The 14215-nt window shown below is 37.1% G+C and overlaps 1 protein-coding gene across 3 annotated transcripts in view; it reads right to left on the bottom strand.

The window, feature by feature from the left end:
- Nucleotides 1-14215, bottom strand: part of PRKG1 (protein kinase cGMP-dependent 1) — a 1338496-nt gene that overhangs the window by 155625 nt on the left and 1168656 nt on the right. For all 3 annotated transcript variants that reach the window (XM_058436250.1, XM_032137641.2, XM_058436251.1), the window contains one exon: nucleotides 10591-10656. In XM_058436250.1, the coding sequence (XP_058292233.1) occupies nucleotides 10591-10656 (66 nt within the window). The remainder of the gene's footprint in view (nucleotides 1-10590; nucleotides 10657-14215) is intronic.

Here is a 14215-nt window from a genome sequence, read left to right as displayed (position 1 = left end):
TCTAATGAACATCCTTTAGGACTACTGCAGCAGTATCTTAAAAGTCTGCCTGTTTGAGTTCCTCCCCATTGTAATTAATCTGCTACTCTCTTCTTTTGAAAACAAATACAAAATACAGTTCCAATGGTTCTCTGTTGGTTTCTTATTGCCCCCAAAATAAATCTAGATTATTTTAGTTTGCGATACTAGGATATTTATTTACTATCTATCCCCATCTCTTCTTTCCAAACACATCTTCCAGCTTTCCACCTAATTATCCAGTTCCTTGTCCCATAAATCCTCTGTTACTGCCACACTCCCCTTATTACTGTACAAAAGTCTTTCTAAATTCCTTGTCTTCTATACAGGTCCTTCCCTCAGCAGTAGCTGTCTTTACCCTTCCTTCCTCACTTGTAATATACCTACTCAAACTTAACAACTTGGCTCTCATGTTATACTGTCCAGGAAGTTCTGGGATGCCACCGGCCAAACGTATTCCTCCATCCTCAATGTTCCCCAAGTATTTTGTTCTTACTCGAAATGCAGTTTCTCATGCTGATTTTTGAATGCATCTGTTTGGACCAAGAGTTAATCCAAAGAAGGAGAAGACTTTGCTATTCATCTTTATATCTCTGGATCCCAGAATAGGATTTGGTTTGGAATCTGGATGGATAATTGATTGATTGCCTCTCAGTCCCAAATTTACTCTTTTTAACTGCTCTGTAAAAGTGGATCGGGTTGACTGGCACTGAAACTTTGTCGGCAGAAGGTACTGGAGAGATACTTCAAGGACAAAAGCGTTCAGCTTCCTGGTTCCAGTGTTCTTGGTAGGCTCTTGAGGTTTCTCTTGTGTCTGGCTACTACAGTACATGGCAGCCAGCAGCTTCCCCGGCGGACTTGCCCTCGGGTGGTTTTATACCTCCCTTTACAGCGCTTTCCTGCACCTGCAGTGCAGATTTCTGGCACAAGTTCTATGGGCTTGGCATCACAGAGACTTCACTGCCATCCAGTAAGTAATGACTATATTCTTCCTAACAGGGGGTGATTTTCACCCCACAGGGGACATTTGGCAATGCTTGCTCAGGGCATGCTTTTGAATGTCACACTGGAGAGGTGAAGGATACTACTATTTAGTGGGTTGAGGTCAGGATGCTTCCAAACATCCTGCTTTGCACATGACAGCCCCGCCCCCGCAACACAAAACAACTATCTGACCCCAAATGTTGATAGTGGTGTGCTTCAGGAACCCTGCTCTATAACAAGGTCTAGCTCTCAGCCTCAGCAGGGTGGAGTGGGGAAGGGTGGGGGGGGTGGTCAAGAAGGGAGGTGTCTTCACTGGGTGCTCTCTCACAGGAGTAGTGTTAGTGAATACTCCTTATATCTGCTATTTCTATATGTTCTAAAGCTTTCTTTGCTTCTTACTAGGTAATCCCTTATTATTCCAGTCCCCTATTATAGTTACTATTTTTTTATCATAACACTTTGCTGCTCAAATTACTATATGCTGATTAGATTCAGACTAATATGGCATCATTCATTCATTCGTTCATTCATTTCAATAGATAGTAGGTGCTTATTATATTTCCTGATACTGTGCTAATTGAGGATACAGTAGTGAACCAAATAAACATAGTCCTGACCTCCTTAAGTTTGTAGTTTGTAAGTCAATACAGATAAACAAGTGTTGTAAATGTATGGTATGGCAAGTAAAAAGATGGTACAATGAAAATCAACAGGCGAACCAAAGTTGTTATGGGATGTGAGGGGAGTGAGCTAGTAAGGGCCCACATGTTTTTAATGAAATAAATTTATTAGCTGAATTGATAAATTGTCATTTAAATTCTGTAATTCCAAATATTTAGCCAGGATGATAGAGATGTGACTTGTGAGGTTCTTATCCATTTGACGAGTCATTTGGAACTCAAATATTTTACCACTCTTCAATCGATCTATATATTGAGAGAGATCTACATAGATCCATATATCTACATATATTTAGAAGTAGTATAATTAGATTAAGATTTAATTCAATGAAAATATTTTAGTTCAATTCATAAGCTATCAATTCCTCTTTTTCAGGTGGACTATCATATGATTTATTCATTTTCATGACTCCAAGATTCTTGAAGGAAACTGTTTTTAGACATCCCTATATATCATAGCACTGAGCCTAGAGCATAAAACCCACTTGATACTCTCAGTATGTGCTTATTGAATTAATAAATGTATGAGTTTTCTATCTTAGTCATTCACAGAATAATGTGGGGTAGGCGAAAAATCACTGAAACAGATGTTATTAGGCCTCTGCTGTAATCCCACCCTTGACATTAAAGAGCTTGGACAATCCACACTCCTTCTGGGACTCACCTTCCCATTTTTAAACTAAAGGATTCGGAAGAGAGGTTTTTCAAACTCTCACTATTTTCTAAAATCCTGAGATATAACAAATGCATTATAATATAAGAATTTGAATACCTGATCTGTCTTAATTCTTAATAATTCTTATTAAACAGTATACCTGACACTTCTGGGCCTCAAATTCTTCATCTGTAAAATAAGTTTATTTATAAAAGGGGTTAGAAAACTATGGCCCTTGGGTGAAATGGCATTGAGTTTTCATGCCAGAGACTGTTTGTCCCACAAAGCTAAAAATATTTATTGTTTGGCCTTTTCTAAAAAACGCTTGGTAAGCTCTGGTTTATAGGTTCCCTTTTACTTCTCCTTCTTAAATCTCTTCTATGACTTTCTGACTTATCCACTTACTATATACATTTTTTAACAATAATTTCTTAAATGTGTTAAATTTTGATTGATAGCCCACCAGCATATTAAGAATTGCGATTGGACTTCTTTTACTTTGAGCAGAGTCAAAAGGTTACTAAAGAGAGCCTTTGTAAGTTTGTGGCTTAACAGATTATTGCTGGAAATTATCCATATAACAGAGATGGAAATAAGCATATAATATTTAAATATTTGCCTTTAAAACCCCAAATACTAGATGTCTGGATGGTTCACATATGGCAGGTAACCAGTAAGCTCTGGTTGGGTGGATGAACCAACAGTCTGGGCATCCCAGTCAGTCATGCTGTATATCATTGCTGTAAGGACTTGCAATAGCATGAATGTCTACTACCATTTCAAAGCCAAGCAAACATGAGGAGTTGTCTCAACTGTCTCTTTCCATGACTTCAAACCACAAATGCTGTCTCAGAGTATACTCCTTTTCCAATGAGAATGCACTTATTTTGTAGTTAGATCATGCTGGTTCAGGGCATGCTATAATTCAACCCACATCATTAAATTGAACAAATATAATGTCACTCTTTCTTCTAAACCTCTGGATTTTATCTTTCCTGCTTAATACATATTTTTTGAAAAGCACACCAGTCAATAACAGCTCTGTAAAAAAAGACAAGTTCAAATAATTGCAGCTGACACCATTCTAAAAAGGCACATTTGTTTTCCTGTGATCATCCTGCCAATACCCTCACATCACCCTAGATTTTATTCTGGAAAATGAACCAAAATAAAATCCACTTAGGCTGTAGGGAAGGCTGAGGCTGTGAAATATTTTAAGTGTATCATCCTATTAGTTAAGCAATGTGACAACAGGCGATGTGACATGTGGATTTCATACAGTCCCATCAGGTGGACACAGAGTGACAAGCTATATGAGAAGAATACAGGCGACCTCGGTGGGCAAATCACCATTGCGTGCATGCTCCTTCCTGAGACTGACCTGGATGGTGATCTCAGAGTGGTGCCTGCAAGGGTTTGCTGTCCCCAAATCTCCCCTCTACTTTCCCTCTTCTCTCCCCCAGTGGCACCTGACATTCTAAAAGATTCTTCTGGATTTTCACGATTTGTCATTCCTCAGGGGTATGTTATCATAATGCAAATAATTATTGCAGAGAACCATTTTAATCTCTAATTAGATAGCTATTACCAAATTGATGCAAAGCCTGAAGCAAACTTCTAGAGAATGCAAGAGTGGAATTAAGAGGTGCAGGAATCAACTATAAAAAGAGGTACGTGCATGGGGACTGGAGTGGGATGGGGATACAATGGGAAAGAGTTACAGAACATCTGTACAGAAGAGTAAAGTGAAGAAATTGAGGGGATGGAGTAAAGCGTGCCAGTGTTTGGAAGACAAACAGACAGATGGCATCAGGAGGAGCAGCACTGGAAGACACCATGGGCAGTGCTGATCAGACGCTTCCAATCAGTTCTTTTTATGTATTTGCTTTATTTTAAAAAGCTGAGTACAGGATGGAGAAAAACTGGCACAGGACAACTACGGATAGCCCTCCACTTTCTAATATTGTTTAAGTCAGGGGTCAAGAAATTATGGCCAACAGGCCAAATTCTGTCAGTTGCTTATTTTTGGTATGGCCATGAGATAAGAATGATTTTTACATGTTTTAATGATGAGAACAGAATCAAATGCTGAATAATACTTCTTGACAGAAGAAAGTGATATAAATTCAAATGTCAATGTCCATAAATAAAGCTTTATTGAAACACATCTGTCCTCATTCATTTACACACCATCTTTGGTTGCTTTTGCACTGCAAAGACAGAGTTGAGTAGCTGCAACAAAGGTAATTTGTCCCATGAGCCTAAAATATTTACTATCTGGCTCTTTACAGAAAAAGTTTGCCAACCCCTTGTTTGAGTCATGTAGTTCTATAACAGAGTCATGCCTGCAGACCCCACTCAGAAGATAAAACTCCCACACTTAATGCAACCTAGCAGGCAGTTTAGTGATCACCTATTCTACCTTGAGTATGTACCTTGGTGAGCCTTACCCCTCAATCCCAAGTTGCTTATCAGAAACACCAATAGCACCTCCCTGAGAAGAGTTACATAAATACTATTTTCTCCACATATTTCTATCCCGTTTGGCACTCTGGGTTCCAATGGCCATGCAGGTTCCTGCATGGCTGGTTCACTGTGTGATCTTCCTATCCCAGAGCACGGGTTCAGTATTTCTGTTTCTTTGCCCCTGGAACTTGGGAGTTGAATATCTGAATAAACGCAGTAACAGGAAATGGAGGAAGGCACAAACTCACCGCAAGCAATGAGGCTGGGAGGAGATTCAGATAGAGACCAGCATCCGAAGCTGTACCCTTGGGGACTGATGCTGTTGTGGCTAAAGAGTTACAAACGAGTTCTAAACAGAGGCTACATGTGGAAGGCACTGAGGTTTTCCTACTAGCACTGGTAAAGGAACAAAAAACCATTCTAATACAGACACCAATTTGTCTCTAATTGAGCTGGTTCTATATATTCAGTTTTCAAACCTATTTTGAATTTGTGTCTTGTTCATCTCAGTATCCCAGTACCTGACACAGGAATCAGGCATTCCTTGTTATCTTTCTCTATGAATAAATATAAAAATTGCCTAGTCTAGCTCTAATGCCAAATCTACTAAAACATACCCAGTTTTAATACTTAGGCTCCAGTCTGGGTGTCAAGGAATAGTCTTTAGTTTGCCAACTCCAGTGGTGTTTTTCTCTGTGTCTAATCTAATCTTCCTCAGTAATATATTTGCTACTTTATTATTTACGGACCTTGGGATCAACCTTGGTCTTATGAGTTGCTCCCCAATTACGGTGAGAGTCTTGGTACATTTTCAAATATATGGCATGAATATATCAGGTGACCGTAGTTTGGGGAGGTCAAAAACTTGAAACATGGTAACCCAGACTTCCCAGATATCTAGAGATATCTCAGTTTCAGAGATTGCTACTTGCAATGCCCTACAATCTTATGCTTGACATTTCCTCCTAATTTCATCATTTTTGTACTCTATCACATTGCATTTACTCTGGGCTAGTTCTTGGTCTCTACTTCCTAGACTGTCCCAATAACAAAACAGGCCCCATGGTATGAAAAAACATCACAGAGTGTCACTGATGGTAGGGACATCATCAGCCATGTGTGCTGTAAAAATCATTCTTAGCGTCTTCTAGGGTCCCACAAGGGCCTCAAGAATCACCTGGAGTGATTCTGAGGGAAAGAATGAAGACCACTGGATCCTTTAGGAGTCTTACTCCCATGACAACCAAAAAAGTTCCTCTGTTTTCTTTCTAATAGATTTTATTTAAACAATGGGCCTGGTAAAGCAAAAGCATGAAAACAATTGATAACAGGACATTATATTTTAGTTTGGCATTATCAGAGGTGAAAGGAAAGATAATTAATGGCCAGTAGGGCCCAGGAACTGAGCAACAAAAATGGACAATAGTCCTGGTTTTTGCCAGATGCCACCTCCTTACTTGCTGGATTAAAGAAGGATCTAGAATGTCCTAGGAGTAGGGGGTAATCAGACAACTGGGGCAGCAGAGGAGTGGGAGAGATATGCAGGGATCTCAGACCAGTGCTATTTACCTTCCAGCATGAAAATGTTTCCATTTTCATAACCAGTATGGCTGTATCTCAGAGGCTACACAGTGAATCAGGGATAGAGTTAGGACTCTGATAATTTAAATCTTAATTTCCTGGGGAAAAATATATAACTCTTTAAGGTTTACTAATAATTGTAAGTTGCTGCCTTTGAACAATTAACAAAATGATCCTCAATGTGTCAAAAAATCAATTATCTTAATAGAACTTTTAGTTTAAACAGCTTCCCACAACGGTGAATAAGCAGACATTGCATAACTGATTACAGAATACAAAAGTATATAGTCAGCCTTCTGTATTCATGCATTCTGTATCTGTGGATTCAACTAACTGCAGATCAAAAATATTTAGCTGAAAAAGACATTGGTTACACCTTTACTGAATATGCATAGAATTTTTTTCTTGTAATTTCCTAAATATAGTATAACAAGTTTTTACATAGCATTTAGATTTTATTAGGTATTGTAAGTAACCTAGATATATTTTAAAGTACAGGGAAGACATGCACAGGTTATATGCAAATATTATGCCATTTTATATGAGAGACTTCAGCATCTGTGGATTTTGGTATCCAAAGGGGGTCCGTGAACCAATCCTCCATGGATATTAAGGAATGACTGTACTTAGTTTTATATTTATTTCTTTTCACAGATTCCAAAATAAGAGGTACCAAAGGTACTTAATTTATTAATGGATGAAATTTATTAATGGATGGTTCTGTTAGACTAATATTCTTTTTATACAATATTCATAAATTTTGATATCACTGCAGGTACTTTTTAAGATAATAAGTAGACAAGAAACCAATATTTAGAGAATGCCCTTGAGGACACCATATATCTGTTTATCATCTTCTGGCTTGTCAATGACATGCACAATTAGTTACAATAATGTTCTTTTGCTCTCCCTCTGGAATGATAAAGCATAATCACTGGCTTATGGAACATGGTACCTCACTCGTAAATTTGTGAAGGAAGCTACTTTTGTTGACAGTGCTAATGTCTGCCATCTGTTTGCACGGGATGAAGCCCTGGTGCTCTTCTAATTGGCCATAAATTAGGTATCAGCAGCAGGCTTTTGACAGGATCCTTCAGTTACAGTTTCATTTTTTAAAAAATAAAGCTGTGAATTCAACATTTGGTTGGAAGCCCAACTTCTCTGCTAAGAGTATACAAATGCACTTTTTGAATTCTTAGACTCAAGCTGATTTTTCTGTATTTGTGCTTAAGATAGACCTCTCTCAAGGTGTCTTCTCCGTATATAACCCTGAAGATAAACCAATGCTGAGTAGAGAGAAACACAGCTAAATCCAAGGGAATCCTACGCCTTCTGTAAGAAGAGGAAGGGCATATTTATTTAGTGCTTACTTCATGTATTTGTGCTGTGCATGGACATTTACCTATGTTAAATCATTTGATTTTCAAATCAATTTTATAATTTTGATAATGTTATCCAATTTTTCAGACAGGAAAACTGAGACTCAGAATTTAAGTAATTTATCCATATTCTTGTCAAATGGTGCAGTCAAGATTCAAGTATTGAGCTTTGACCACATCCATTCACTTGTCAGTGTATACTGTATATGCCTAGCTTTGGATAAGGAGAGAAAATTAGGATTAGGGAAAAGCCTCAGTCTCATTCTTTCCCTCACTAGATTTCCTTGCTTCATGCTTTAAAAGGGGCAAGATTAAGTCGATCCACGTTCCCACAACTATCCTCATCTACATCCCGGCATTTCTCTACAAATTTTCTACCTTGCCTCTTTTTCACTTTTCAGAAAATCAAAAATACATACATATGTGCTCTCCAAGAGCCTTTCCTCGTTTGCCCACTATTTTCTCCCCTGGGGTCCCACTTATGAAATATCCCCTTTAGTATTTCATTTGCTCCAACTTCCTGGATACTTGTATACTGTAAGCTCAGTGTTCTCACTTGCTTTTCACCTAGTCACACTTTGTAATCTGGATCCCATTCTTAATACTTTAATAAAACTGTTTTCTCCCAGGTTACTAAGCCTATTGCCCTCTTCTCTATCTGCATGCCTCTCAGCTTGTAACACTGTGATTATCTCTTTTCTCATGAAACATCCTCTTGCTTTCTGAAGTCTCCTACACTGCTCTGCTTTCTAACATCTCATTGTTCTTCCTGGTTTTACTTTCCCTAATGCTTAAATGAAAGGATTTCCCCAAATCTAGCCTTGGCTCTTTAATCTTCTTCTCGATTCTTTCACGCAATTCTGTCCTGTCTCATAGCTTCAGCTGCTAATCACAAGTAGGCAATTCTAAAGTTAATTTTAAGTTAATTCTAACAAAAGTTTCTGTCCCACATTTCCTGTCTCCTGCAGGCCATCCATTCTTGAGTGTTCGATATTGTATGTTCAATGCATTACATTCTTAGTAGAATGTCATTGTATCTATCAAACTGATTTTTCTACTTTCCTTTTACATCTTTTCTATCCCAACTACATCCCTAATTTCTCCCTTGCTCTTCACATTCAGTAAGACATGAAACCTTCTGGTTTTACCTCTTTGTTTATTATGGGTTCCTCTTACAAATGGTCTCATAATCACCAACTGAATTTAGACACCTAACCAAATATTTTGTCTCTAACCTCTCCCTCTAATTCGTTTTACACTGAATTCTCAGATTAGTCTATTAAATCCATTGTTACAGTGACATTTTGCTGCATAAAATGGTCAGAACTGCCCTTATCCCAACATTCAATTTTCCCAGTGAACCAGTGCCAACATGCTTGTGAACTTGTTACAACACCTCCGCCAACTACCTTTACACAGTCTCACTTTAGCCAATTTAAAAGGCTGATAGCTTTCCTATGAGTATCTCTTACACTAGTCACCATATTTATATTGCTTTTCCTATACTTCCACATCCACCTAATAATACCTTTTCTTCCATGAAGACCTCCTTGACTCTTCTCAAAAGTACTCACTCTCTTTTCTGAATTCCCTTAAAATTTTATTCGGAACTCATTTTTTTTGCCTTGTATCATGGTTATTTTTGTATATGCCACATCTCTATTAGACGCTAACTCCTAAAACCAGCATCTGTGCTGCTTCTTTGAATCTTCTTCTAGGACAATGCTTTGTACATGGTGGATTCTCAGTAAAATGTGAGTTGAATAGAAGAGCGAATTGGTAATTATTGTTTTTGGGAACCAGACAAAATATAACAATTTCAGAAATATCCATGGATATTGCTACGATTCTGCAACTGTGTCTCTGCGCTGGTTCTAGTGATCCAGCATAGAAGGGCCCTCAAAGTGAGGTTTGTAAATCAGGTAGAATTTCTCTCCATCCAGAGCCCTCTGAGCTTGGCATCCAGCTCCATCATTCTAGGCTAATCATACCTGGCTCCTCAGGTTCATTCTACGTGGTCACTCACTGCCTATTACAGTTTGAATGGCTCCACTAAAATGGATGTTTTACAGTTCTTCTTGGGTCAGGTACTTGGCCATTCTGATGAATTTATCCACATACATTACAAGGAAGAAAAGTCTGTTTGACTGCTTCCAGAAAGTACATATGCATTTTAACCATGCTCTTGGAGAATCAATAATCTGACATTTGCAGTTTAACTTATAAAGCATCCAGGTAATGAAAAGAGCAAGCCAGAACTGAGAGAAGAAGCAGGGATAGACATTATCAGACAAATTTTTAATGGCCTTAAATATATGCCTATATCTAGAACTGATTATTTCTTCAAAAGTCTCTTCCCTAAATGCTTCTATTATGGAAGTCTGGAGATAGGAGAATAGAGGGGAAAACTAAAACTACTCAAAGAATAACCCATTTCTTAACAAAAATGGAATAATAATTCTAAAAATTTATAAAAATAACTAGCATTGGTTGAGTACCTCCTGAGTAAAAGACACTTGGACAAATGCTTTACTCATATGTTCTCATTAATCCTCAAAATATCCGTATGATATTTCATTACCCCCGTTTACAAATGAGCTGAGCTGAAGCTCACAGTGGTTAAGTACCTTGTTAAAGATCACAAAGCTAGAATGGCAGAGCCTGCCACTTTTAAGAATAGGGAATGAGAAACAAATACAGAATTCATTTAAAAATGAAAAGACATAAAACAAGTATTAATAGCTCCATAAAATGGTGTCTAATTCCACAAACTCATCTGTGTTGCTGATATGAGTGTGTAATTCACATAATAAAACAATGTACTTACTCTCTGTCAATCACAAGGCAGGTTACAGCTTCTGCAGCAATTACGTTTGCTGTTCTCACATCTTCCCTATATAAAAAATAGAGACATTCAAATAAAATAAACTTTAATATCAAAGCACAGTGTCCATTGTGATTAATTCAGGAAAATTTTACATTATATAAACTCTTTTGATTTATCCACCTCCAGGCTTAAGCTTTATGTTTCAAAATTTTTTTTCTGAGGAATCATCTTACCCTTGTCATTAATCATACAAATCCTACAGTTACAATCCAGTAGTTATAACTTTCAAATTCGAAATTTCATTCACCCAAGTAGAACAAATTTGATATAATTCCCTTTGGGGAAATTAATAAAACAGTTGGATAATGATCAAGATAGTAACAAAAATAAATACGCAAAAGTTTTTAAAGAATTTGAAGCTATACTTCTAGAAATTGAGTATCTGATCCATTTGTATATGAATTTATCATTATATCCTTGAGAACAATTGATCTGTTTAAATTATTTCCTTACTTGAAAGACCCTGTTTTTATGTAGCTAATGTTTCGGCAACTTACGGCACATAGTCATTCATCTATATCAGAGGTTATGGTTCTTTAAGAGTATTTGACAAATCTTAAGTCACACTGATAGAAACATGTAAATATTGTTTCTTTAGAAGCATTTAATTTGTTACTGCATTCGTATCTATCAACCTCTTAAACCTTTGAAAATCTATCCTTATGTTTGATCCAATAGTTAAAAGTGGATTTGATAAATTAACATTCACAATTCGTTTTCAGCTAGTTAAAAATTAATAGTATCACTATCATGGTAACATGGTTAATGGGTACAAAAAAATAGAAAGAATGACTGCCAGGCACAGTGAAAAAAAAAAAAAAGAATGACTAAGACTTACTATTTGATAGTACAATATGATGATGAATGATAGTCAATAATGACACAATTGTATATTTTTAAATAACTTAATGTAATTGAATTATTTGTAACTCAAAGGATAAATACTTGAGGGAGTGGATACCCCATTCTCCACAGTGTGCTTATTTTACATTGCATGCCCGTATCAAAACATCTCATGTACCCCCCTACTATGTACACTTAAGTACACATAAAAATGTACACTTACTATGTACCCATGAGAAATTTTTTTTTTTTTTTTTTTTTTTTGAGACGGAGTCTTACTGTCACCCAGCCTGGAGTGCAGTGGTGCCATCTTGGCTCACTGCAAGCTCCGCCTCCCGGGTTCATGCCATTCTCCTGCCTCAGCCTCCTGAGTAGCTAGGACTACAGGCGCCCACCACCACGCCCATGAGAATTTTAAAAAATAATTTTAAAATTACAAAATAAGTTACACTTGAAAATTTACTTTTTCCAAAAACAGTAAAATTTCTAAATTAATATAATTAATAATTAATATGTTTGAAATATATTAAAGAGATAGGTACATATGAAATAACATAGCATTAATAATACAGTCTATAAACCAAAAAACATCACATCTCTACTAACAGGCTCTTAAAGTTTTGAGAATAAAGATGTTCCCAGTGACTTTTTATACTTTTGAAACACACTACATTCTGAAATATATTTCCGAACTCTATTTTTCACTGATCCGTCTTTCACTGTTGCTATACCATGCTGTTTAGATTACAATCGCTTTAAATTAACTATTTGTATTTAATATTTGGCAAAGCAAGTTCTCCCTTACTAAAATCCTTTTTTTCAGAAATAGCTTAATGATATTCTTAAGCATTTATTATTTTTGAGAAATTCCTTGATGATATTGTTTAGCATTCATTATTTCATATAGACTTTAAAATAATCTTCCACTTCTAAACACCCACCTTGGGATTCTAGTAGAGTTCTATTATATTAATATTTATTCATTGATATAAAAGCAAGGAATTTCTGATGATATTATTTTTTCCATATAAGAACATGGCATGACTTTCTACTTGTTCAGATATAATTTCATATATTTAAATACAATTTCATAATTTCTTTCACTTGGGTCCTGATATTTAAAAAATGTATTCTTATGTGTCGCATATTATGTTTTTCTTATGAGTAACTTTCCTTTTCATTTGTTTCTCACTGGTTGCCCCGTTTTTTAAAAAAGCTATCAATTGTTGTACATATTTTAATCCACCCACCATACTACATTATCTTAACTCTAAAATTTTTGTTATAGTCTCGTTAACTCCCAGTACAATCCTCCCACTGTCTCCCTCACATTCCCTGCCTTCTGGCCAAACTGGCCTCTTTTTTTTTATTTTTTGATGGAGTTTCGCTCTTGTTGCCCAGGCTGGAGTGCAGTGGCACTCGGCTCACTGCAACCTCCGTCTCCCAGGTTCAAAGTAGCTAGGATTAGAGGCGTCCACGACCACGCCTGGCTAATTTTTGTATATTTAGCACAGACGGGGTTTCACCATGTTAGCCAAGCTGGTCTCGAACTCCTGACCTCAGGGGATCTACCCGCCTCGGCCTCCCAAAGTGCTGAGATTACAAGCATGAGCCACCGTGCCCAGCCACTGGCCTCCTTTTAATACACATCATCGCCCTCCTACCATGAGTTCTTAACATGCTTTCCATAGGCCTAGGAAGTTCCTCTCTAACTTTTGCTTAGTTCACCCCTTCTTATCTCTTCAATCCCAGCCTATGTACCTCTTCTTCAGGGATGCCATCTTGAATTGACCAGGTTGGGTTTCCTATGCATCTGCTCTCATAGCCCTACATATCTCTCCATCCAAGCATGTATCACCATTTGTAATTTATATTAATATGTGTATTTATGTAGTCATTTGTTTAATAACTCTGTCGTCCTTCCACTAAACCCTATGAGGGCAGGGACCATGGCTGGCTTTGCTCCCCATTTCATCCCAAATGCCTCACACATACAAGATGCTTAGTGTTTAAAGCAGTCATGGCACAGACATCCATCATACTTCTGAGCCCTGGGGTAGGAAGGCAGAGCTCAGGCTTTGGAGTTGCACTATTCTGGTGTTAAACCCACTTCCATTCACAAGTGAAAGCCTCAATTTCCTCATCTGTAAAATGGGAATACGAGTAGTCACTCACTAGGTGGTATTAAGTGAGATAATAAAAGGTAAGTTTAACATAGTGCCTGGCCCAGCTGAACTGTGTTCCGCTGTTTATTATTTCTAATTCTTTTCATCCCCAGCACCTTCATGCCTGTCTCTGTGGAGGCTCTATCTGGTGTTTTATAAAACACTCCTATTCAGAAACACAGTGGGGATTTTCTTTCTGCTCCATAGATGTAAGCAATGTATTTTCAATTCATTATCACTTTCGTAGTCAGAATTTTTGGTGAAATGAACATAACGGGCAGGAAACTTCTGTAGTGCTCATTGTGTTCTTCATAAATTATGTGAATGACTTATTTCTTAGTTGTTCATGGCAGCATAAGTTACTAACAATTGCTGCCAGCCAAAAACAAATAAATGAACAACAATAATAAACCACCATCACAAAATAGAAAATATAATACTAAATTTAGCTTTTCCTGAAATATATTTCCACTTGACTATTAAGAAAGTGCCCACATCCTTTAAAAATATAATAAATACAAAATAGTGCTTCATTTTGAAGATATCTTCTGTGCATA

This window comes from Hylobates moloch, unplaced genomic scaffold (genome assembly GCF_009828535.3).
Source record: "Hylobates moloch isolate HMO894 unplaced genomic scaffold, HMol_V3 SCAFFOLD_3, whole genome shotgun sequence".
NCBI lineage: Eukaryota > Metazoa > Chordata > Mammalia > Primates > Hylobatidae > Hylobates > Hylobates moloch.
This window is presented reverse-complemented; position numbering and strand designations above follow the sequence as displayed.